At 40.7% G+C, this 24,086-nt stretch overlaps 1 protein-coding gene across 2 annotated transcripts in view; it reads right to left on the bottom strand.

Annotated features, from left to right (window-relative positions):
- LOC101855587 (neural-cadherin) overlaps window positions 1-24,086 on the bottom strand; it is a 55,287-nt gene that overhangs the window by 17,079 nt on the left and 14,122 nt on the right. For both annotated transcript variants that reach the window (XR_001185180.2, XM_005106470.3), the window contains exons 12-39: window positions 22,417-22,566; window positions 21,740-21,877; window positions 21,101-21,210; window positions 20,380-20,500; window positions 19,838-20,005; window positions 18,589-18,786; window positions 17,982-18,186; window positions 17,426-17,569; window positions 16,828-16,946; window positions 15,811-15,999; window positions 15,096-15,405; window positions 14,585-14,748; window positions 13,751-13,911; window positions 13,031-13,202; window positions 12,388-12,542; window positions 11,701-11,787; window positions 10,547-10,683; window positions 9,588-9,718; window positions 8,535-8,655; window positions 7,468-7,689; window positions 6,913-7,027; window positions 6,118-6,299; window positions 4,183-4,427; window positions 3,359-3,624; window positions 2,520-2,712; window positions 1,871-2,047; window positions 1,221-1,454; window positions 613-805 (exon numbers count right to left, since the gene is read on the bottom strand). Coding sequence is in view for 1 of the 2 variants with exons in the window: in XM_005106470.3 (XP_005106527.1) it covers window positions 613-805; window positions 1,221-1,454; window positions 1,871-2,047; window positions 2,520-2,712; window positions 3,359-3,624; window positions 4,183-4,427; window positions 6,118-6,299; window positions 6,913-7,027; window positions 7,468-7,689; window positions 8,535-8,655; window positions 9,588-9,718; window positions 10,547-10,683; window positions 11,701-11,787; window positions 12,388-12,542; window positions 13,031-13,202; window positions 13,751-13,911; window positions 14,585-14,748; window positions 15,096-15,405; window positions 15,811-15,999; window positions 16,828-16,946; window positions 17,426-17,569; window positions 17,982-18,186; window positions 18,589-18,786; window positions 19,838-20,005; window positions 20,380-20,500; window positions 21,101-21,210; window positions 21,740-21,877; window positions 22,417-22,566 (4,807 nt within the window). In the remaining variant the exon portion in view is untranslated. The remainder of the gene's footprint in view (window positions 1-612; window positions 806-1,220; window positions 1,455-1,870; window positions 2,048-2,519; window positions 2,713-3,358; window positions 3,625-4,182; window positions 4,428-6,117; window positions 6,300-6,912; window positions 7,028-7,467; window positions 7,690-8,534; window positions 8,656-9,587; window positions 9,719-10,546; window positions 10,684-11,700; window positions 11,788-12,387; window positions 12,543-13,030; window positions 13,203-13,750; window positions 13,912-14,584; window positions 14,749-15,095; window positions 15,406-15,810; window positions 16,000-16,827; window positions 16,947-17,425; window positions 17,570-17,981; window positions 18,187-18,588; window positions 18,787-19,837; window positions 20,006-20,379; window positions 20,501-21,100; window positions 21,211-21,739; window positions 21,878-22,416; window positions 22,567-24,086) is intronic.

Below are 24,086 nucleotides of genomic sequence, written 5' to 3' on the forward strand. Positions count from 1 at the left end.
CAGATTACACTTGCTGAAATGCTAACAAACTGACAATGTCTATAGCAGTCAAACCTACACTACTGACCACCTGTCCAAGACAATCACTTGAACAAATTACTACTTCCCTATTCTCTCCTTTCGTTTAAAAAAAAAAATTGATTTAAATGATACTGTCTAAGAGAACCATATTTCCGAGACAACCGCTTTTCTCTTCGATTTTGACAGTTGTCTTGGGCAGGTTCAACTGTACTTGACCATTAAAATGTCTCTTTTTTAAAGCACTCATCAAAACAACTTTGGGGAAACAACAGCCAAAGACCACTCTGACATACATGAAAACAGCTATATTGGTTTACTCTTCTGCTTGTATCACTTTTTCCCGAACCCAAAATGCCCATAATTGCGTTTCTCTTTGACTAACTTAAACCTCCAACTTCTTAACCTCTTCACTGCTGAGCCCAACACTGTGTCGAGGAAAGATTAAAGAAAAATCCCCCCCCCCCCCCCAAAAAATGACGTACAAAATAATGATTTCCTCAAACAGTATGGGGGCCTCTTGCAGCTCTCAGTTACTTAGTTGGATTATTCGAGCACGGATCTGGCGAGAAGAGGGTTAACAACCAGACTTACGTTTGTCACAGGACTTGCCGAACCATCCAGGCAGACACTGGCAGGTGACCAGCCCGCTGAGCGAGGACTCACAGATGCCGTTGAAGCCACACTCCGGCTTGGAGCTCCCCCGCCCGCAGAACTCAGCCTCCGGTGGGCAGCCGTTGTTCCCAGTATTGATGCCAGACACAGGCTTGTAGTGCAGGTCGTACAGCTGGGGAACATGACGAGGACAAAGCCATTTCAGAATGATGTGCAAGTTATTTTTTCTTCATATACATTTTGCTGTTCTTATTTTTTTTTAACATTGTCATTATTGATATTATTAATCATTACAATCCATATGATCTTAGTGTTATTATGATTATTTTTATCATCATTAATATTTTTCTTAAAATCATTATTATTAACTTTAAAACTGTCATTGTTTTTGTAGGGGCTTTTGTAATAATTATTTTTAACATCTTTATCCTTACTGTAATGATAGACGTGATGATTATAATAAGCCCCCAAAAGTATAAAACATGTAAAGGACATGCAAGAAGACACTAAAAAAGTACAGAAAACAAGCCCTGAGATACTCCAGAATACAACTAGACGTGTAAAACACAACCAGAATACTTCCTTACCCTTTTGTTGTGGACTAAGTTCTTGATGCAGCCGTTGAAGCCCACGATGGGGTGTCCTGACAGGTGATTGAGAGGCTTGGCAGCCTGCACGCCACCCAGGTGAAGGTGCGTGTCCACATTGAGAAACGTGTTCTCCCCCGGTGTTTCCGCGCGCACACGACACGCCTTATCATCCTGCACGTGTTGACGCTGCGACTCCGCCGTGCTGCACCGATCCACCACCAGCTCCACCATCTGGGGATTTACAAATTTTGTGCATTATAATTTTATGCCACCATAAACGTTTTGCTGCAATCTGAAACTCTAACAGCACCACTGTGAAGACAATACAATGAATCATATTTCTTTCCATTCCAGTCAGCCTCTCCTAAACACCTAGACAACCTCAATAATCTCTGAACTGCTCTGATCCAAATTCCACATTGTTAGGTTGTTTCAAACTTGAAAACTCGGATATAAAGAAACACCCAAGAACATATGGACTTCTAAATTCCACATTGTCAAATAGTTTCAGAGAACAAAAAAAATTTACTGAATCTTGATATATTGAATCCTCCCCCCTAAAGAAAAAAAAAGCGTGGTTCTGTGTCTCCTTCTCCCCTCAATTTCTTATCCATCAGCTTTCTTACTCATGACCTGTGCCTACTCACCTTTCCTTTCCTGTTGATGTCGATGTGGTGCCAGCGGCCGTCACTGAGTTTCTTCATGAGCTGACTGCCGTGTTTGTCAGTGCCGTCCAGAGTCAGCTCCATCACCCCAGTGCCGTGGTCCAGCAGGAGAACGGGGAAACCGCCGCGCAGGAACAGGAAGATGAAATCCTGGGGGCTCTGAAAGGAATGACAAGATTCTTTCATTCAGCATTATGTTTAAAGAGTTAGACTGAAGGAACTGAAATATCCACACAGCTAGGGAAAAAGTAAAGTATACCCCTCATGTCTTTGTGCATCACGAGAATCAGAGAGTGAATTCGCGTAAGACAAAGCTGCAACCCCATGGTATCCTTGTAGGTTGTAAACTAGGGCTATATTTTATTTTTATCCAAAGTATTGTGAGAAAGAAAGTGTGTTTGTGTAGACTGGCCAATAGCAGACAGCACCACAGCACAATTAGTTCTCTGTATGTTCGAATTAAATACTCTTTCAGAAAAATTTAAGTAATCACAAGCCCAATGCCATTTCTCAAGAGACAAAGATGCACAAGAGGGCTGGACAGAACACATGGTACGTTCAAAGCAAAGACGCTACACCAGCACCAAAAAGGTTGCGGCGTTTAAGGGCCACCATGCTAATGTGTACAAACCTCAAGAGGGTCAATGTTGACCAGGGGCCCGTTGTACAAGATGACTCCGTCGTCCTGGGCAGTCATGAAGTCCAGGCTGGTCTGAGAGTCCTCGCACTGCTCCAAGGTGCGGTAAAATGCGACACTATTCCCGTCGAAGTGGTGACTCCTCTGCTGACAACGCGGCCCGTCAAATTCATCCATGCACACACATCTGGTGAAAACAATGAAACAATGTTTATTTGTCACATTTGAGATTAAAAATCAAACAAAAACCTCAAAAACGAGGAGGAGGAGGGGGAGGAGGAGGAGGGGGAGGAGGAGGAGGAGGACAATGATGAAAAAGAAGAGGAGGGGGAGGATTACGAGGTAGAAGAAAAGGATTAAGAAGAAGATACTACTACTGCTACAACTACTATTATAACTATGTCGTAAGAAAATGAAGAAGAATCACCTTATCCATCATCATCACTATTATCTTTAACAACAGAAATCAATCCCTTTGCGCCATCTATTGATCATCCTCCTCAGGTAAGTCCCAAGGAGGAGGTGGAGGAGGAAGCGAAGAAGAAGAAGGAGGAGGAGAAGGAGGAGGAGGAGGAGCAGGAGGAGGAAGAAGAAGAAGAAAAAGAAGAAGAAGAAGAAGAAGAAGAAGAAGAAGAAGAAGAAGAAGAAGAAGAAGAAGAAGAAGAAGAAGAAGAAGAAGAAAAAGAAGAAGAAGAAGAAGAAGAAGAAGAAGAAGAAGAAGAAGAAGAAGAAGAAGAAGAAGAAGAAGAAGAAGAAGAAGAAGATAAGGAGAGAACAAGAAAAACAAGAAGAAAGAAAAAAAAAAAAAAAAGAACAAATAGCGTAATACTCACGAGAGGGTGCCCCAGTTATCCTTGACACATGTCCCCCCGTTGAAGCAGTAGCCTCCGTCGCAGTTGTTCTTCTCCGGGAACTCGTCCGACTTGCAGCCCTCAGCGGCCACAGTGTAAGCCTCCACGCCCACGTAGCTGGTGCCGTTTGCGTTGACCAGGACCGGCTGGCCCGTCACCACCAGCTTGTTGTAGCATCCGCCCTCAAACACTTCCTCCTGGCAGTTGTCGATGGGCACGGTCAGCACCGACACACCCAGGTCCTCAAACTGAGGAGACATCGTGTGGAATAAATACCAAACTTATGGTAGAATCAATACCAAACATATGGTAGAATCAATACCAAACATATGGTAGAATAAATACAAAAAATATGGTAGAATAAATACCAAACATATGGTAGAATAAATACCAAACATATGGTAGAATAAATACCGTACATATTGTAGAATAGATACCAATCATATATAGTAGAATAAATATGCCTACCAAATATATAGTAGAATAAATCTAAAAATTAAGTAGAATCAATACCAAACATATATAGTTGAATAGATACCAAACATGTTAAAATTAATACTAATCATGAAGTAGAAAAGATACCAAACAGAGTAAAATAAATGCCAAACATATGGTTGAATAATACCAAAACAAATTAAATTGAGGAAATACCAACATATACAGTAGAATAAATATCAAACATAATGTACACTGCAACTAAAAAAAATCGTAAATCTTTATTGTCCAGACGCTGCAACAAACACCCACTCACTTCAACTTAAAGCACATAGCAACAAAACCATAAGAGAAAGAGGACCACCACAAACCTCCTGTTTGTTCATGATGATGATGTTGTCCAGCTGTGCCGAGGACAAGTACGGAGAGCCATGGGCGGCGTAGCGAACCTCCAGGTAGTCCGGCCCGTTGAGGAGCGTGATGATCTCCACGTGGTCGATGCTGTCGTAGCCCAGCTTCTGCATCATCAACATCCGGAACTGGGTGTACAGACTGTCCGTGCGGCGCCCTGTCCGTTTGTCCTTGGGCTCCAGGATAAACTCCTCGGCAGTAACACCTGACAGCAAGTAGAATATGGTTTGTTTGAGTAAAGAGAAGCATGCCGACAAAATGATGGTAGTTTTAGAGCATTGAAAATATGAGATGTGTGTTTGCTTGTTTGAGTTAAGAGAGGCAAGTCAACTAAGTAATGGTAGTTCAGTGCAGGGAAAAAGACTTTTTAGTAAGTAGAGGTTTATTATATTAGTAGACGTTTTACGGCGCTCGCAACAGCCTAAGGTCATATGAACGCCAAGGGGTGGATGTCGGGGGTAATACCTGGCAGCAAGTAGAAATGGGTTGTTTGAGAAAAGAGAAGCATGCCGACAAAATGATGGTAGCTTAGAGCAAGGAAAAAGTGAAATGTGTGTTGCTCGTTTGAGTTAAGAGAAGCACGTCAACTAAGTAATGGTAGTTCAGTGCAGGGAAAAAGATGTTTGTTTGTTTGAGTAAAGAGAAGCAAATCGACAAAACAATGGTAGTTTAGTGCAAGAAAAAGTAGAGTTTGTTCAAGTAAAGAGCAGCACATCAACACAATAACAGTAACTTGGTGTAAAGATAAATTAAGACAGACAGATGGAAAAACCGGGGGAAAGAAAAGAAGTAGGAACTACCAGCTGTCCCCTGCAACAACCTGCGATGGCCACTTCATGCAAGGAGAAAGACAGACAGACAAAAGAAACAAAAGGAGAGGAAAGATCTAAATCTGACAGTGGCACCCTCCAACGATCTACAATCAGAACTATTTTGTGTGTGTTATTGGGAGGGCAAAAGAGTGGAAAAATGAAATATACAGGAGGTATTGGGCGCAACGCAACTGGTAATGCGAAAGACAAATGGTGGTTTTCCAAAGTCCAATTATTTTAGAAAACAGATCTGATCTGTAAGAATCAAATCAAGTGCCAGATCTGAAACATGTTGTTTAGTATAGGGTTTTACGGCGCTCGCAACTGCATAAGGTCATATGAGCGCGCGGGACACACCTAATACTTTTTCGTTGGTAGGAAATTTTGAATTTTGCCCGGGTGGCGGCCAAAGCCTACTCTTATCGATTTTAGACCACCAAGGGATCTTTAACGTGCGCAACTTGCACACGGGCCCTCCGAGATTTTTCGCCCTTGTCCGAGAAGGCTAGGTGTAGATCTTTCCTACCAGAAGATCAGGGGTGTGGCAGAAAGACAGCAGTTAGGAGGAGCCAAGGAGTAGCAGTAGAAAGGCTGCAGAAAGAGTCAGGAGCCCAGAGGAGGGGGCAAAGGAGGTGAGGGGGTGGGGGCAGAAAGTAGAAATGAAAGCAGACAACAGAACATTGTTAGAGATCAGGAAAGGATGTGAAAGGAGACAATTTTAGAGAAGAAAATTTTTTGGTCGCTACCCGGAATCAAACCCGGGACCTTTGAATGAGAGGCCAACCCCTTAACCTCTAGGCCACGAGAGCCCCCGATCTGAAACAGACATCAGTGGTCAAAGTTTGACATTCATTTCTCTGCTCTGATGCTCAAAAGTAAAAAATGTACATCATCCTAGTCTTTTCCTGTCACAAATCTATTCAACTACTTTTATTTTATTCTTAGTCTACCTCTGCCTCTTTTGCCTTTTATTATTTCACATTGCGCAAGATGTTCTCACAACATCAAAAAGAGAGGCATGGCGAGGTTAAGAGGCACAGACAACAAACAAACAAACAAACAAACAAACAAACAATAGCCTACCTGCCAGTCGGACAGCCCCCGAGTTCTGCACAGCCTCATCAGACAGGTCCTTGACCGTGACGGCCACCGTGCTGACCACCGTCTTCTTGTCGTGGACGCTGACCTTGAACTGGTACGGCTCCTCCCCAAAGTTGGCACGCACGCCGCGCTTCATGGTGATGTCCCCCGTGTCCTCGTCCACGCTGAGGACATTGAGACATGATGAGGTACATTCAGTCAGTGAATAAAGACACTGAGAGGTGATGACAAATATGCTTGTTAGTTTTGCTTGCAGTAAATGCAGATTGAACACAGTGAAATACAAAATCAAAACTGGGAAAATAAATACAAACAAAATTAACAATCTTGTTAAGAGTAAAGAGAAACATTGACATGAAAAATAAATTAGTGCAGGGGAAAAAACCAGGCAGACATACATGAACAACCAGAGGGAAAGAAAAGCAGTAGGTTCCAAAAGTTTGAGCTGTGACACCTAATGGTTATAATTATTAAAAATGCATGAGTATCATAACAGTTATCTTTTACATGAAACAGATTACCATAACAATAAAACTGAAAAAAAGAAAAAAGAGCGAATAAGACTACATCATTTACCAGGCACCCATATTATTATAGGAAAGGAGTAATAAGGGGGCAAGGATACAAAGTGTACTCACAAATATAATTTAAAATAGACAAATAATAAGATAAAAAGGAAAAAAATTGACAGAAACCTGAATTACAGTACTAAAAAAGATCAGACTTCCAACACCATGCAATGGATGCCTACATAGAGCATAGACATTATATTCTCACCTGAAAAAGTTCTTCATGCTGGGTGGAGAGAGGAATGTAAAGGTTTTGTCTGGCAAGTCCCAGTCATCCAGATCTTCAGCATAAACTCTACCTATCTGGAGTGGCCCAAACATTCCTGAAGAAACACATCGCAATGTTTTACATAACTGATTGTAAATGAGTGATAATGTATTACATCCTCACTGCAGCCTTTATAGTGGAAGCAACAAAACTGATGGCTAGGGAATGCTTGTTCGCTAGAGTGAAGAAATACATTGATACAATAATGGTCCTTTGGTACAAGGCAAAATAGATGACTGATAGTAAGAAATAACAAGGAATGTGTTCCTTTATAGTTGAAGCCAAAAACATTCTGATAGTCAGGTAAACCAAAAATATGTACCATTATAGTTTTAAGGCAAGAAAATTCCAGTAACAAGAGAAGTAAACCTCAACTGTGAACCTTTAATAGTTGTAGAAAAAAACATTCCAGTGGTCAGGTAAACCATAAACATGTACAATTAAGTTTGTAAACAAAAATATTCTTTTGGTTTGGCAAACAAAAAAAATGTGTACCTTTATAGTTGTAAACAAATACGTTCTGGTGGCCAGGGAAGTGAGGGTTGTCGTTCTGGTCGCCTATGACGATGGTGAGCGTGTTGGTCCCCGTGCGGGCCTTGTCGCTGTTCTTGTCCCTCATGTCCCACATGACGATCGGCAGCTCGTAGTACTTGTGCTCCTCGCGGTCAAACACAGACCGCGTGGTGATAATGGCCGTCCCTCTACGCTCGTCGCCATCTGGTGGGACAAGAGTGAAAGAATGCCAATAGTTTAAATAAATTCAACATTTCTTACAAATAAATTAAGCAGTATGTATGCATGAGTTTTATTTTTTGGGTGAAGACAAGTACATTGGTAAATAACATTCATCTAGTAAAAGAAAAGAAAGACAGACAGACAAAACAATAGAGTGAAAGAACAGAAATAAGACCTACTATCTTTGCGAGTACATAAGCGAAAATATTCAAATCCTTAATCACCCTGAACTCATCTTTTTTAATATCTCTAACTGTACATATGAAAAAAGTGCTCATGAGAAGGGATACATTTGTCCAGGACCAGGTCATAAAACTACAATTTCAATGAATTAGAAGTGGCAAACCACATCCAGACATCCATTAAAAACAAACACATCCATGCATTTGCATATGATAGCAGAAATTGAAGAGAGGTATTAAAAAAATCTCAACTAAAACAAACTCTCTGTAATCAAAGTGTAGTATTACAGATTGCCACTAGTAAAATCATTCTGCTCCCTTTTTCTTGTGAAAGTTCTTGGAAAATAATCTTTACTCCCACACAAGATATGTACTCTCTAAAAACAGTAACAACCTGCAGTTATACAGATGTCACCACAGACACTTTTTGACAAGATTTTTTAGCATCCTAAACACAGGAGTCAACCGTCATATAAAGTAAAATTGACGCTCAACTGAATCACCCACCTCCCACCTCCCCAAAATCATGTAATAATAAATAGAAACGAATCGGAAATTTCTTTTTCATCCGCAAAAATAACAGAATTTGGTAGGCAATGGTTACTTCTCTATGAAAAAAGACTTGTGTATCATCTTTCGACCTACCATCATTGGGTGTGAGGTCAAAGTGGCTGCAGGCGAGCGCGGAGCAGTTGTCTGGCAGAGCGAAGCCAAAGGGCGGTCCATAGATCAAGGTGTCATGGTCCACAGCAAACACCTCCAGTACCTGTGTCAGGGAATAACACACAACATGACTTGTAACGTTTTGCAACACATTAAACTCTGGAAAATTAAATAAAGTACCAATCCTCTATATACAGCATTCAACTCGGCTACACACTTAAATTGCTAGTTCAAAGCCTTCTAGCGAGACTTGTTCTTCTAATCAAACTCACGAATCTCTGAAATGACTACGCCAAAGCGTGTGTGTGTGTGGGTGTGGGTGTGTGTGTGTGTGTGGGGGGGGGGGAGGGGAGGTTTCTTGAGGCCTGTGAAACAATGATGTGGGGGTACATCATGTCAATGTGTAAGTCTTATTCGCCCAGAGCAACTCCAGTTCACATTCTTCAACAGTTATGGACACATATTTGTTCCATTTCCAGTGCACTCAGCAGCTTCCTAGTGCTCAGTCATTAGCGCTAAGCAGAAGCAAAAGTAACTCTGACACACTTTCCTCACCTGTTTTGAAAACAAGGCTATAGCTTAACTCTTTATCTCCGGCAAGCCATTCTCAGCAGCTCGCGGTCTGAACCACTGTGCATATTCCTTTACGACGACTTCGACATCAAACATTGCCGAAAACAATTCTCTTATACCGGAAGTTCATTCATTAGATGAAGAACTATCAAAATAGGTTTGCTAGTTTCGATTTATTGATCCATTTAATGACTATTTTCTCATTTTTAGATTTAGAACCAAGAAAGGGCCCCAGCGTAGTTGGTTTACCCCCCTCAGAGATAAAGAATTAATGTCATGGATCTATTTCTATTATAGGCATGCCTTCTACTGAAGAAATACTGTGGGAGACACAAATGGCTTGTCCAGCCCTGAATCTCAAAACTTCTTTCCTTCTTTTGTTCCACTATAAGATGAAATCATTTTCATTGATCCTCCATTGGGACTGTCAGAAATCCGGATAACTGATAAACTAAGACTTACCGTAACTTCGTCCCCTTTCTTCATGTTTTCCATAACAACCGGTCGGTAATCCTCCTTGAACACAGGGAAGTTGTCATTCGTATCCGTGACAGTCACTTCAAGAGTAGCGGTCCCTGTTTGGCGTGGGTCACCTGGAAGAACAAAAGGATGTAAGTTGTTACATTGCAATTTACAACTAATCATAGCAACAACCCCATTCTGGCACGACAAACTAGGACAATAGGTACACTTACATCGCAAATCCTCAAAATATTTGGAATATCGCGTTATGCATCAATAAGCCTCCAAGATGTGAGAAAGCATCTTATGCCTAAGATATATATACACATACATGTATGTATCGTTATGTCTACAGTATGTATGCAGGTTTTCCTACCAATAGAAGAAAAAAAACTTAATAAAAAATAGATAAGCTGACAAGAAGTAGAAGGGGCAGACCAATTAACAGCGGTAAATATCCGCAACTTATACAAGACGATATGAAGGCGAATACAGATCCTTTGCTGCGGAATTTCAGTAGTCCTGCGCTATCTCGCTTTTTTATGGAGGGATTTAGGAATGATGGAGAAGCAAGTATGGAACTGGCAGAAAGTACGAATTTCTGTAAAAATACGCAAGACTGGAAGCACCGACTTGAAAATGGCAAACAGTAATGGCGCATTTCTAAGATAGTCTGTACTGGTGTAATATTTTGTTTTAAGTGACAATGACAAATTATTGTACTGTGCTTGCTATTGGAACCCAAATTTCCCCCATGAGTACCAATCAAAGTGGTAATTTATTCATATTTTTCATAATGAAACCTATCATAAATTGGCAAAGGGAATTTGAAATATCAAAGGGGCAGAAATCCTTAAAAATTCGTTTCACTCAAAAAAGAGAAAAACTTACATTGTCTGGGATTCGAGAAATTTCTGTAAAAGTAAGACGAAGAAAAGAAAAACCATCCTATGAGTTACCTTTGTCCACAGCCTTGATGACCACAAACATACTGGCCTGCACCTCTCGGTCAAGCTTCTTGCGTGTCTGCACAACGCCTGTGTCTGGGTGGATCACAAACTCACGGCGCCGGTCAGAGTCGCGGTCTATCAGGAAGCTGTCAAACAGAAACAGAAGGACAATAAGGAAATGTTGGGATTTTGTTCTACTAAGTGGTGGAAACAAAGAGCATGGTCCTTATTGAGAAGATCTATGTGGAGCAGCAAGTTTACCACAGGGAGGGAGGGAGGGAGGGAAGAGGAGAGGGAGAGAGAGAGAGAGAAGGGGGGGGGAGAGAGAGAGAGAAAGAAAGAGAGAGAGAGAGAGAGAGAGAGAGAGAGAGAGAGAGAGAGAGAGAGAGAAAGAGAGAGAAAGAGAGAGAAAGAGAGAGAGAGAGAGAGAGAGAGAGAGAGAGAGAAGTGTATGTGTGTGAGTGTGTGTGTGTGTCTGTGAGAGTGTGTGTGTATGTGTGTGTGAGTGTGCTCATAATAATATGTGTCACGCTCGTCAATTTTTCAGCATGTGGAGTTACTGGTATCATATTCTTAAAGCTTGTTCAGTTGTCTTGCTATCGGTGAGAAAAATGCCCATCTATCTTGAATAGAAGTCAAGACATTTGAGATTGAAGAAGGTGGGGTCGCCTGGTTTCAAAGGTGGAATTAGCGAGAAAATAGTTGCCAAAGTTTGGTCATTTCCATAGTTTGATAGTCCATAGAAACTGAAAATTTACATTTTTTGTGCCTTTAATCAACGTTTTTCAGTAAAATCCACCCGCAAATGTCTTCTTAATTGGAGTACAATGGTGTAAAGCTAAAAAAAACAAAAATTCGATAAAAATTGCCAGACTGGCAGAAAAATGCCAGTTTCTTCGATTTCATTATTTTGACGAGCGCCTGATTTCACCACGCTGCCTCACATATGCTATTGTAACACCAGCAGTGCACCATCGTAACAACGCTTTGTCAAAACGGTTTTAGCAATGCATCATCACAACGTCAGCAGTGCACCCATCACAGAAAAGCAGTGAGTTGTCGTAATGCTGGTCATGCCACACAGTAATGGCACCAGCGAGACTTGATAACAGTAAGAGTGCATCATAGATCTGACCCCAGTGGGCAGACAAGGCACAACTTACCTAAACATGGCGTTTATTCCAGAGTCAGCGTCCGTGGCTTCAAATGTGGCTATCACTTTTCCAGGTTCTCTGTTCTCCTCAATTTCCCTGTAAAAGAAGTGATATCAAATAATTTGAAAACTCCTTTCTAATTATACTTTGACATCATATTAACTTCCTGCAGTCTACTCCACAGATACTAAAACAATACATATAATTGTTGTGCTGTTTAAGGGGGGGGGGGGGGGGTTGTGAACTGAAGCTCATTAACAAAGTGAAGCAATGTCAGTGACATGGCTTTTCAAGCACCACCTCTGTAACCATCCTACATGAACACCTCAAGATGTTGGCCAAAGTCCTTAATCCAAAAATAGGATGCTGTTTTCCTCCATCCTGTCCATCCCTTCACCCAAGTCAGACAAGAGTAATTCTTCCAACTTCAAATTTGACTATTTTCCAAGATGATACATGATATTTTCCAAGACAATACATGATTGCCAGGCAATAAAACCTACACAAAATAAGAAAGCTACCTCCATACAGTGAGAAACGAACAAAAAAGATCAGAAACAAGGTCATCAATTCAGACGGATGCATTTATCTCTTGTGCAGCAACTTTTCCTTTTTAGACATGAATCCATGAATATTCATTCTACCCTGAAATAATTCTGAATTTCAGCAAAGGGCTGAACACATGTTTGCACTCACACTTCCATGTATTCATCCTTGAACTTGGGCGCCTCATCGTTGAAGTCCTCCACAGTGATGACCACGGTGGCCGTGTCGCGGTGGAGCGGGTTCTTGTCCTGCACAATGATCTCCAGCCGGAACACTGGGTCCATCAGTTTCTCAAAGTCCACAGGCTGAAACAAAATACATTGAATCACTGCACACCAATTGATGAAGATCGCGAAAAGGTTGGTAAAAAAGAAAAAAAATTTGGGTTCCCAATACATAAAAATATGAAACAAAAGGATGCAAATGGCGCTCATATGACCTTATGCAGTTGCGAGCGCTGTAAAACCTTACTAAAACTAAAAAGATGCAACTCCAATATAACAAAATAAGAATAAAATATGGCAAACTCAATATGACAGAAAGTATGGAGCAAATATGGACCCTCCCTCCCCCCACCAAAAAAAACCAAAAAAAACAATTTGCATCCTCAATAAGAAAATAATAAGAATAAATATTGAAACTCTTGCCTTACAGGAAAGGAAAAAAATATGGATCAAAATATAGAACCAAAATAAGAATTTTAAAAACCCAGAACAAACCATGGAAGCCAATTTTTTTTTTTTAAAGGAACATCTAACAAGAAAAATCCAACAGAACCAGAAAAAATGTATACCTGATAGACGGATATGGCGCCGTGGTTGTCTATAGTGTCCACTTTGAAATAACCCACGAGGGCAGCCTGCTCTGACATGGAGAACTGTAGCTCTGCGTTCACCCCAATGTCAAGGTCTGTGGCATGCACTTCAGTCACGATACCTTCCTCCTGGTGCTCAGACATGGACACTCTGAGGACGATGGTGGGTGGTTTTGTTTGAGAGAAAAAAGAAGCACACTGATACAAAAACTGTCTTAACCTCGGTGCTTTAGCCCTGTTTAAGCTCTGTGTACGAGTTGTTCTTTAGCCTCTCTCTGACCAGATGCAATTTTAGCCTCTATCTTCAAGTGTTGCTTTAGCATCTCTGACAAGATGCCACTTTACCCTCTACTAAGTTTTGTTTTAGTACGAGTTTTGCAACACAATAAGGTTGTACAAGTGCCAAAGACTAGAGGTGTTACAAGAGAGTAAAAACAAAAAGGAGGAGAGATGAGGACGATAGATGTTTAATAGGAAAGAAGGAGCAAACCACACCATAGCCTCCGTCTAGCCTCTATGTTTACAAATTGTTTTCGCCTCTATGATCAGATGCCGTTTTAGCCCATGTATTAGCCTTTGCATTAAAGTCGTTCGCCTTACTCTGATTGACTAAATGATCTTTTAGCCTCTGTGTTCACATGTTTTGCCTCTACAACAAGATGCTGTTATAGCTATGGCAAACGTTTGACCGGCACTCACTGATACTCCCTCTGTGTGAACTTTGGTGGGTTGTCGTTGCGGTCCTTCAGCGTGATGATCACCGTCGCTGTGGCTGTCTGCGGCTCGGGACCTCTGTCCTTAGCTCTCACCACAACCTCAAACTTTGGCCTTGTCTCTCTATCCAGAAACTTCGCCTCCACCTGGCATGAAGAAAGAAAGCAAACAGGAAAAACATTACAAGTGTATATGTAAATAATGTTATAAGTTCAGAACCCACAGTGAAAAATACTTTAGAAAAATTACTTTGAAAGGAAACCCAAACAATAACAATGTCCTTGGTAGATGGGGAAAAAAATGTGTAAATTTTTTTAATACAAAAATACCCCCAAGAAAACATCACAAATCCACTGTCTTAGTACTAAACTTTAACGGCACTTATGAGGTAGGGAGAGAAAGAGTTTTCTTAAAAGTGAATTTATTTCAACACCTAATACTCCTCTCGATCAATTTCTGAGCATGTAAAAGAGAAAGAAAAAAACTGCAATAGTAAAAGAGAAGACAAATTTTTCATCCCGTTACCCGCACATAAAAACTGGGTAATTGCAATATCCACAATGTTGGGTGCAACTCCACAAAATCCAAGATTTCGGTTTTTGTCCTTCTATGGATCCTCCTTAGGGTGTATGATATCAACCTTAGGTAAACATTTCTTATCTCTTAAGCATGCACACAAAACCTGGTGACGAAGCATTTATTTTTACTTCATTCATAGCACTTTTTGCTCCTCCTCGAAAAATTGCTTACATCTACTTGGTTGTTTTGTACCTAACACCATCAAAATGTAACATGACGAATCAGGTACCAGGATCCTACCTGAGAGAAAATGCGTCCCTGGGCATCTATGTCGAAGTAGCGACCTCCTGTCCTTTCAGCTGGACTGCTAACAATCTCGTAGTCGATGGTGGAATTTTCTCCGTAGTCCGCATCTGTCGTCATGACAACGGCTATGGGCGGACAGTTGTCGAGGTTTGGACAACCTGAAGACAAGGAAAACTCCATTTTTAATTCCCATTTAAGAATTTGAGAACAATTTAGAGAAGCAAAGCTTACCCATTAGCAAAACTTTCCTATCACCATGAAACGTACAAATGGCAAATGAGTGGTTAACTTGAAGGCAACGTTCTACACATTAAACGATACTTCCATACCTGTTTTTCAGGCACTTAATTTGAGACTTTGTACATCAACTTTAAGACCTTCAAACTGAATTTATTTCTGGAACCATCTGAACAAGCTTCTCATTTTCAAAGCCTCCAGTGTGCCTCCCTCCCCGGTCAAAGATCTGTTTTCCCAATGACCTCCACAGTGACCTCGCTGTACTGACCTGGCTCCGTGTTTTCAAAGACCTCTCCCGTGAGGCGGTTCTGGTCAAACTTTGGCTTGTTGTCGTTTATGTCCAGCGGCTTGACCTTGATGTTGGTGTAGCCCTTCTGTGGCTCCTGGTCTTCGTCCGTGGCCTCCACCGTGAAGATGTACTCCGACTTGGTGTCGCGATCGAGGATGCCCACCAGGTATATCTGACCTGTGCGCTGGTCAATGGTGAACAGCTGCATGTCCCCGGCCTCAGTTCCCTCCCCGAGGAGGCGGTAGCGCATGTTGGTGGTACGGGCCACGTCCTTGTCCGTCGCTTTCACCTGAGGGAGGAGACATTTGATATTCAGGATCAGTTGAAACCAGCTTTGTGGGGAAAAAAACACCTAAAAAATTACCTTTCAAAACCACATCTTCATTCTTGACATCCTTTCACAGTCAGGAAGATTAGTCAGGGAAGAGAAAGAATAAAACACTCAAAATTTGCTTCAGTGGCAGACTATTAAGCTACCCATTAAACACTAACACTAGTGAGATGGACATGCCTCTATCTATCTCCTTTATCCCTTTCATCTCCAGATCCACTCACTCACTTACTAAATAACAATTGCCTCAAAAACTTCCATTAAATTCACACTAAATCACATCAAGAAAAACTCACACAAACAAAATTGTACACATACAATAGGACACAAAGAGGATCTTCCCATAACAAGGCAAAAGCTCACCTGTATCAGCGGCATAGGACTCTCTTTGCTAATGCTCTGGTCCTCTTCCACCACTTTATCGTCAATGATGTACTCCGGCCGCTCAAACACAGGCGGGTTGTCGTTCTCGTCCAGAATGTCAATCTTCACTTGGGTGGTGGCTGAATAAAAGTTCTCCGCATCTCGCGATTCCAGGGTCAGTAAGTAAGACTAAGGAGGAAAGATGAAACAAGATCCAATTAAGAAATACTGATGGACAGACGGACAAGTCGAAACCCTTAGTTTGTGGTATGATCACTCTCAGATATTGAGCTTGGTCTGTTTGTTTGAGTAAAGAGAAGCATATCCATATGAACTACATCCATATGGCATCCATCAATTTGTTCAGAAAAAGAACACATAAAGAGAAGAACATCCATACAATATCAATCAATTTGTGTGTGGTGTATTTGGTTGTTTTTAGTAGTGGCACGGAGTTAGGCCTAGCCTATTGTATTGTTTGGCTGAAAGTGTGAGAGTGAGTAAAGTGTGAGTCTGTGTTCAGTTGTATTGTTTGCAAGTTGATAAAAGTTTGAGTTGCTACTGGTGGGGTTTTTAGAGGAGAGAGTTGTATCAAGGCAGAGGAGGCCTGCTGAAAGTATAGGTTGTGAAAAAGGCTAGTTAGAGCCTCGGTTCAGTTGTACGTAAAGTGTGAGATTCCAATCCAACGCATCGGGGCCCCAAAGCTGCGGAAAGAATCACAACACAGAGCAGAGGAACAGGTTTGGCTAATTCCTGTTATAGTAGCATGTGACAGAAGGTTAGTATAGTGTTAAATCTTTGTTTTGTGTTCCAAGTAACAACATTGTGCAAGGATAGAACAAGACCGTCAAACAGTAACAAAGGAGGGTGGAAAAAAAGGTGAGGGGGAAAAAAAGATGATGGACGTTCTTGTGACACCTTCCAACTATCCATTAAAACTGGAAAAGACTGTTTAAAAGACAACCTTGCAGAGCAGTAGTCTACAGAGAAATAACAGAAGCTCTTAGTGCTGCTTACCTTGACACCCTCATCATAATCCAGCTTGCCTGTAACGACAATTTCTCCCGTCTGGTCCCGGATGTCAAAGGGGATGTCGTCCGGGCTGGTGAAACTGTACTTCAGCTGACCTTTGTCCACTGTATAGGCACAAAAATAACTGGTCATGGAGAGGGCAATGATAAGACGCAACAAGAAAAAAAAAGATTATTCTTCCGAAATCTGAATTAAATAAGGAGACACTATCTGTTTCAAATAAAACAGTCTTCCGGTCAAAGCTTCTTTAAGCAGTGTTAGTGGAATAGTGGTTAGACTCTTCCTCTTAAAAGGAAAAGACACGAGTTCTATTTCCACATGGGGATACAGTATCTCATATGGTTGTGGAAAACCAAAGCATACCGTCCCTTAAATGAACATGATGGTGTAAAACATTGACAGTTGGCCTGTCTACTTCATCCATTATTTGTACAAGCCACTAAGCATCCAAGGAGACCAGGAAATAAGCAGATATTCAAATCTTTTTTTCACTAGCAGCAGCACCCTCTTCTGACCCACACACATCAGGTCTACAGCACAAGTCCACTACATGACGTCATGATACAAAACATGAAAGTCGTACCTTCATCCTTGTCGTCTGCAGTGACCGAAAAGATGACATGCCCAATGCTAGCTGTCTCCTTTACCGTGTGAGTGTACAGCGACTGACGGAACTCCATAGGGTTGTCGTTCTTGTCTGTGATGGTCACCTGCACAATAACCGATGCTGTGAAAGAGACAAAAGAAACGTGAAGAATTATATAAATTTGTGAATTTGATACTATAAACAATAATAGTTTGCAAAGACAAAGCATAAAGCTAGCTCCACACTAGCTCTAAGATGGAGTTTTACCTTACAAAGAAACAATTGTTTTAAAACCCCACTTTGACCATGACAACAGTATCCAATTGCCCTTCATTTATCTTTGCCAAACCACATCCTAGTTTATCCTCATCCAAACAGTAAAAGCTGTCAGTAGTAGAAAACTGTCAGTCATAAGCAGAATTTTTTTCCCTCATTCTCTTGTGATTCCACTGTAAACATGACAATAATTATGACCAGATTTCTTTCACTTCTTAAGAAGTACTGAGATGTAAACTGAGATGAATAACAAAATGTGAAACTTCTGTTCTCTCACCTGTATTAGAACTGCCTGGAGGTTTGTGATTGATCCTGTCAGAAGGACTCTGGTCATCAGCAATAACGGTGAGGAAGAAACGAGGCTGTTCCTCTCTGTCGAATGGTCGCTTGGTGTGGATGCCAGCCTTGTTGCCAGGTAAGTTGCGGATCTCAAAGTCATTCAAAACACCGTCATAGCTCTGTTCCGAAAGCCGGAACACCAACTGTAGGGACAAAGAGAAGAAACAAAGTCATAAATTGAAATGAATCCTAATATATATATATATATATATATATATATATATATATATATATGTTCCAAGAGTTATATGAATCTTGGAAGGTAAATGAGGCACTTCCCTTGCATTCCAAACTTAAAACAAAGGATAGCACTACAAACCAGGAGCAGTGTGTCTTCATAAGTGTATGCATTCGAATGCTTGCAAAAAGTTCAGGTCATATGTGACTAACCTATCTGGTGAAAGAGGTGTAGCTGTGTTATGCATGAAACAGTAACACACATATAAGACAAAATACCACAGTGCCTCAAATTTAGCAAAAGGGATTACTCCTGATTTTACCAATTCTCTTTCTCTCTTCCCCATTTTCTCAAACTGACAACTGACCTGATTGTAGCTGGGAGTAACATCATCATCATAACCTTGCACTTCAATGACCAGAGCACCGGCGTTGGTGTTCTCGAACACACTCCCAGCATAGCGGCCATTGCTGTCCATGCCCTCAAAGTAGGGCACCTTGTTGTTGCGATCCTCCACGTCTACCGTCACCGTGATCTGCTCATACATGGTCAGGCCGCCAAAGTTCTGGGAGCAGATGAAAGAAATTATAAATTTCTCCACTTGTTTCCTCGACAACCTCTTAATTTTAGTTTCAGTAATAGTTTTATGGCAATTGCAACACAATAAGGTCATATAAGTGCTGAAGATTAGAGGTGTAGAGAGACAAACACAAAAAAGGAAAATGGGAGATAGAGATGATAGATTTTTTTATAGGAAAAAAGGAGCAAACCACACCAGTGCACCTGCCAACCACCCACTGACAACCTCTCAGGAACCAAAAAGGACCTAAGAATTACAAAAATTACCTACACCTAACACCAGGGTGAAAGAGGCAAGAGAGAGCAGCTTGAGTGAAGCATGTTGAGTTCATTGTCCAATTACAAATGAATACCCTACTTTCAAAGGCAGATTTAGTTTGGCAAGTATAGTGTGCAAAAAGGTACAAGCAGAGACTTTCAGTCTGGACAACTGGTGAACACTGTCTCTATTGACAACCCATTTTGCATGTGAATGCATAAATAGAAATACAGAGCACAAAACAAAGTGACATTAGAGGAAGGGTAAAAAGGAAGAATAGGAGAATACACTAAAGCAAATATCACATAATAATCTGCGTATAGATGCTCGTGTCCATTCTTAGTGTGGGGAGTCACAGGTCAGTCTCATATACCTCCCCCCCCCCTCCCCCTCCCCCAACCAACCGATCCCACCCTCTATTCACTGAGAAGCTATGTCTATGCACTTAAGAAGTACAAATGAATGTGAGAAAAATTGAGGCTTCAGAAGAATGAGGCCAAAAAAGGCCATTAAAAAAAGGTAGAGCTGAGAGATGTTTCTCATGTACATCAATTTAACAGGCAATTTCTTCAAAAGTCAGACATAATTTATGAGAGACAACCATGTGTGGCAAAGCAAGGCAGTATCTGAGTGCCCACACTCTAAATTCGTAGTCAAGAAGGCAAAGGAAGAACATGAGAAAGAGAAAGAAAAGCATGAAAAGGGGAAGGAAAAAAGAAGGAGAGGGGCGGGGGGGGGAGGAGATGGGGGAATTAAACACAATATCCTAAACTCCAACCTGACAGCGCAGCTGGATGGTGTGCTGATTGGCTTTCTCGTAGTCGAGCTGTGCGGCCACCATCACGTCCACCTTGTAGCGGCCCCCCTCCTGGTACTCTCGGATGGCAAAGTTGCCAGCTTGCTGTGACTGCACAATGTCGCGGGAGTCCACCAAAAAGTACTGGACCTGTGGGTCAACATGGAGGCACATATATGAGAATAGCACTGATAGGTGTTTTGACTCTTAAGAACAAAAATCTATTTTTTCTTTAAACAAAAGAAAGAAAAAATACAAAAATCGATGCCTAATGAAAGTCAAGATAAGCGTGAGAAATTCTGGATAAAAACAACACAATAACTCTTCATTGAAGAGCATTGCAAATGAAAGCAGCAAAAAGTCTGGAAACTTGATAACTTAAGTTGTGAACAATGTCAGTCCCTAATAGTACCTCAAAGTAAGGGCAGTAGTATGTGAAACATTCTAAAATATCCATCACAGAATCTGATGACTCAAAGGGCAGTAGTGGCATGCGAGACTTTCTAAAAATCTTAATGACTGACCCTGGGATTGTCCATGTTGGACCTGCAGGTCAGTGTGGTGATGATGGCATCCTGAGAGTTTGGGTTGACCGTTTCGGCCACTCGGTAATGGTAACCCGGAGACATCACATCGTCGTCGAATCTGAAGATTGTGAAGAAAAAATGGAGACCATAAGAAGGGAATTCCGTAAAAGTAATTAATAACACATTCAGCACTCACATTTGGAAATAACTTGGCAGAAGGATACCTTGATGAGTGAGTGCATAACAATAATCAATCTTAGAGGTCAGGGTGCATTTACACATGCAGTAAACAAATAGATACTTTTTAGGTGTTTGTAAGCAACTTAGAGGGATAGTTCCCCTCTCCGCAATCCTCAACATTTTTAAAAAACATACATCTGTGTCTTGTCTTCGCAAAAAATAAGTAATCCGTAAAAATAACACAGTGTAAGAGACAACTTGATTCCATTCAAGATGCAGTAATCTTACACTATCAACTACAGCTAAATGTTTTTAATATCTTATGAAAATACAGCTCAAAGATGTCTTAGCTAAATGTTTTTAATATCTTATGAAAATACAGCTCAAAGATGTCTTAGCATGACAGAAACTTTATCCTGTACATGTGTGGGTACTGACTCAATGCACTTTCATTAGAAGCTTTGTTGCTACATTCTTCACAATTGGACAGTTATCTTTGACCAGCAGTAAAACATAACAGGGCTATCTGTTTTCTTACGTGGGTGGCTCACTGGTCTCAGAGGCGACATCGATGGTCACACTGGCCGTTGCATTTCTGGGTTCCACTCCATGGTCCTGAGCTCTGACCAGCAGTTCGTAATGAGTGACCTAAGGAGACAGACATTGTGGTAAAGTAAAAGAGAAGCACACAATCACAATTACTCATTTTGCAGCAAGAAAAAGCAAGACAAACAGACAGACACTACTGAGGAACGGCAAGTTCATTTACAAGGCTCTACTTCTCAGCAACAAAATTTCTGTAAAACTTCGAAGTTTAACATCTATCATTACTTGGATCCAGAGCTAGAATCATAGCAGACGGGACATGTCCAAAGCTGCTCATCTCTCCTTTCCAGCGTCCACCCCAGGGTCTTCCTGATAATTGTCTCCATGAGGAGCTAGTTTGAGACCCGCCTGACCACTCCTCGTAGCAAACATCTAACATTATGGTACTTCACCATAACAAAGCACCTTTTACAAAATAATCTATTTTTTCCAGTTTTAAGGGGCCTATTTATACTGTGAAACAGACAGCTCTATCTTTTGACATGCAACGAGTACAGTCTTGTGACCATTAATTCCCATCCTGGTATCAAAGTTAATTTTAAAAGAACTATAAAATTTTCTGAGAACTCACAGATGGAGCTTTTTTCAGGAAAATCAGACCGTTCTCTTCGTAGATACCAAACACGCCATTGCCATTCTTTATCAGAGAGTACGAGATTCTGGCGTTGTCACCGATGTCTGCATCTGTCGCACCAACACGGAGAATGATCTGATGGGACAAATAAAAAAACCAATGGTTAATACTCTGGCTGCAAATGACTTCATTACATTTGATATCACGTTTTACACGTCCAGATCTCTCAACAAACTTTGCACATGGAGACAGGTGGTATGGACACGGCAAAATGTACATCACAGCACATGCTTGTCAACAATCCAAGTACAATAAATCATTTAGGAACCAAAGAATCTGCCAGATAAGCAGTACATATCCAGACAAAGTTGAAGATGTGAAGCCATTTTACAGTGACAAAGATTACAATAATGAATTCTTCTTTCTCATGACCAAAAGTATCCTACTATCTCTTAACCTCAGTACAACCGGCTTTTTCTAAAAATAATTTTTAAAATGTTTAAACGTCTCTAAAGATTAAAATTTACCAAATCTTCATTAAAAGAGTTTAAATTGTGTGGACAGAAGTGGTGCTAACACAAACGATTTTATAAAAAGCAATCTTAAAGCCTATAAACATGTATTTGCAACACCTGTTAACATTCCTTATCAACAGTCTCACAATTGGAACATACCCTGCCCTTCTGGGCATTGGAAGAGATCTTTTCGCTGTAGCTCAGGGAATTGAAGACCGGGTCATTGTCGTTTATATCCCTGATGCTGACTCGGAATGTGCACCATCCCTCTTGAGGATTCTGGGCTCCATCAGAACCTTTCACCGTCACCTGTGATTAAAAAAGATAAAACATAATTGTCATTGCAATAGCAAGTACTTCGGTGTTTAACACCACCCCTATAAACACAATTGGACTATTTCAACCCAGTCTATCACAGCCACCCAGACTGAGTGGGGTACAGCCTCCCAGCTGACAGATAAAGATAAGTTAACTTGATTTTTTTTTTTTAACAGATTTCCCTATTCAAGAATTGAACTCAGGTCTTCTAAAAGCAATGGCACAGAGCCTAACAATTACACTATAGATGCTCATATGCATGATATAATGTCACTTTAGTTTTGTTTCAGCAAAAAAAAGTAAATAAACATGATAATGGTCATATTGTTTCGTAAAAGAGCAAGACAGACAAAAAGAAAACAAGAAAAGAAGAGTAAAGATGCAGGACCTGCCACTAACGCACTCCACCTATCTGCAAAAAAAAAAAAACAATAAAGAACCTATGGTCAATATAGTAAAAAAGTAGGAGCATGGGCAAATAGTATTTTGCAAGACACACTCTGAGACAAATTTAACAATATTCTTGCCGATTTACAGACCCTGGTGAAAAGAGTCCATGCTACAACAATGCTACAATTAGCTCAAATACATTTTGCACAACTTCCCTGCTACTGGAAGTGCCAATCCAGAATGTTCAGTGAAAACTGCTTAATTTCTCGGAAGAGAAGTAGACAACACGTAAAATACTTTCCCCTTGTCCGTTTGTAAGGTGCAAAGACAGGAAACATACTTGAGTAGAGTTACACTTTACACCAATTAAGCATGACACTGACTACATGCCTGAACAAACATAAATTGGATGATAGAAACACCAAAGGGAAAAAGAAGTAGACCATAAAAGAGCTGTTAAGATAAGATAAATCTCTATTGCCCAGATTCTGGCAAAATGGTTTGGTGTTTCACCATGCACACACACACACACACACACACACACACACACACACACACACACACACACACACACACCTGGTGATAACTATTTAAAAAAGAATGCTATGAGCCATCCAGAAAAGTGTTGCGTTTCCAAGCGACCAAAATGTATCATTTCAACATGCTTAACATAAAACCATCTAATTACAATGAGCAGACCGAATCAATCCGTCTATGATCATTATCATTTAAACATTTGATGGTTTCAGAGCGTCTAGTGTATTAAGTTTTTTGTTGGTTTTTTGGGGGGGTTTCTTTTAGATAGCATCCGTTATTACGCCCCATGACAGACCCAACTATCTGACAATTTATTATTATTATTTATTTATATTTTTGGGTTTTATTGGTTTGCAATGCTAGCCTTGCCCACAGTGTCAAAGGCAGGGCGATATATCTAAATCCAAAATAGAAGTAGTCAAAGTGGTAAAAACTAACTCAGTGATTGATCTCAATATTGTACTTAAGCATCGAGAGTTATTCGCATTTTTCTGAAAATGATGAAATATATTACATATATACAGTTACGTTTGATCTGCTTTTTGGACGTCATCATAAAAACTTAAACGCGCTGAATGAGTGTG

The sequence above is a fragment of the Aplysia californica genome, unplaced genomic scaffold (genome assembly GCF_000002075.1).
Source record: "Aplysia californica isolate F4 #8 unplaced genomic scaffold, AplCal3.0 scaffold00536, whole genome shotgun sequence".
In the NCBI taxonomy this organism is placed as follows: domain Eukaryota; kingdom Metazoa; phylum Mollusca; class Gastropoda; order Aplysiida; family Aplysiidae; genus Aplysia; species Aplysia californica.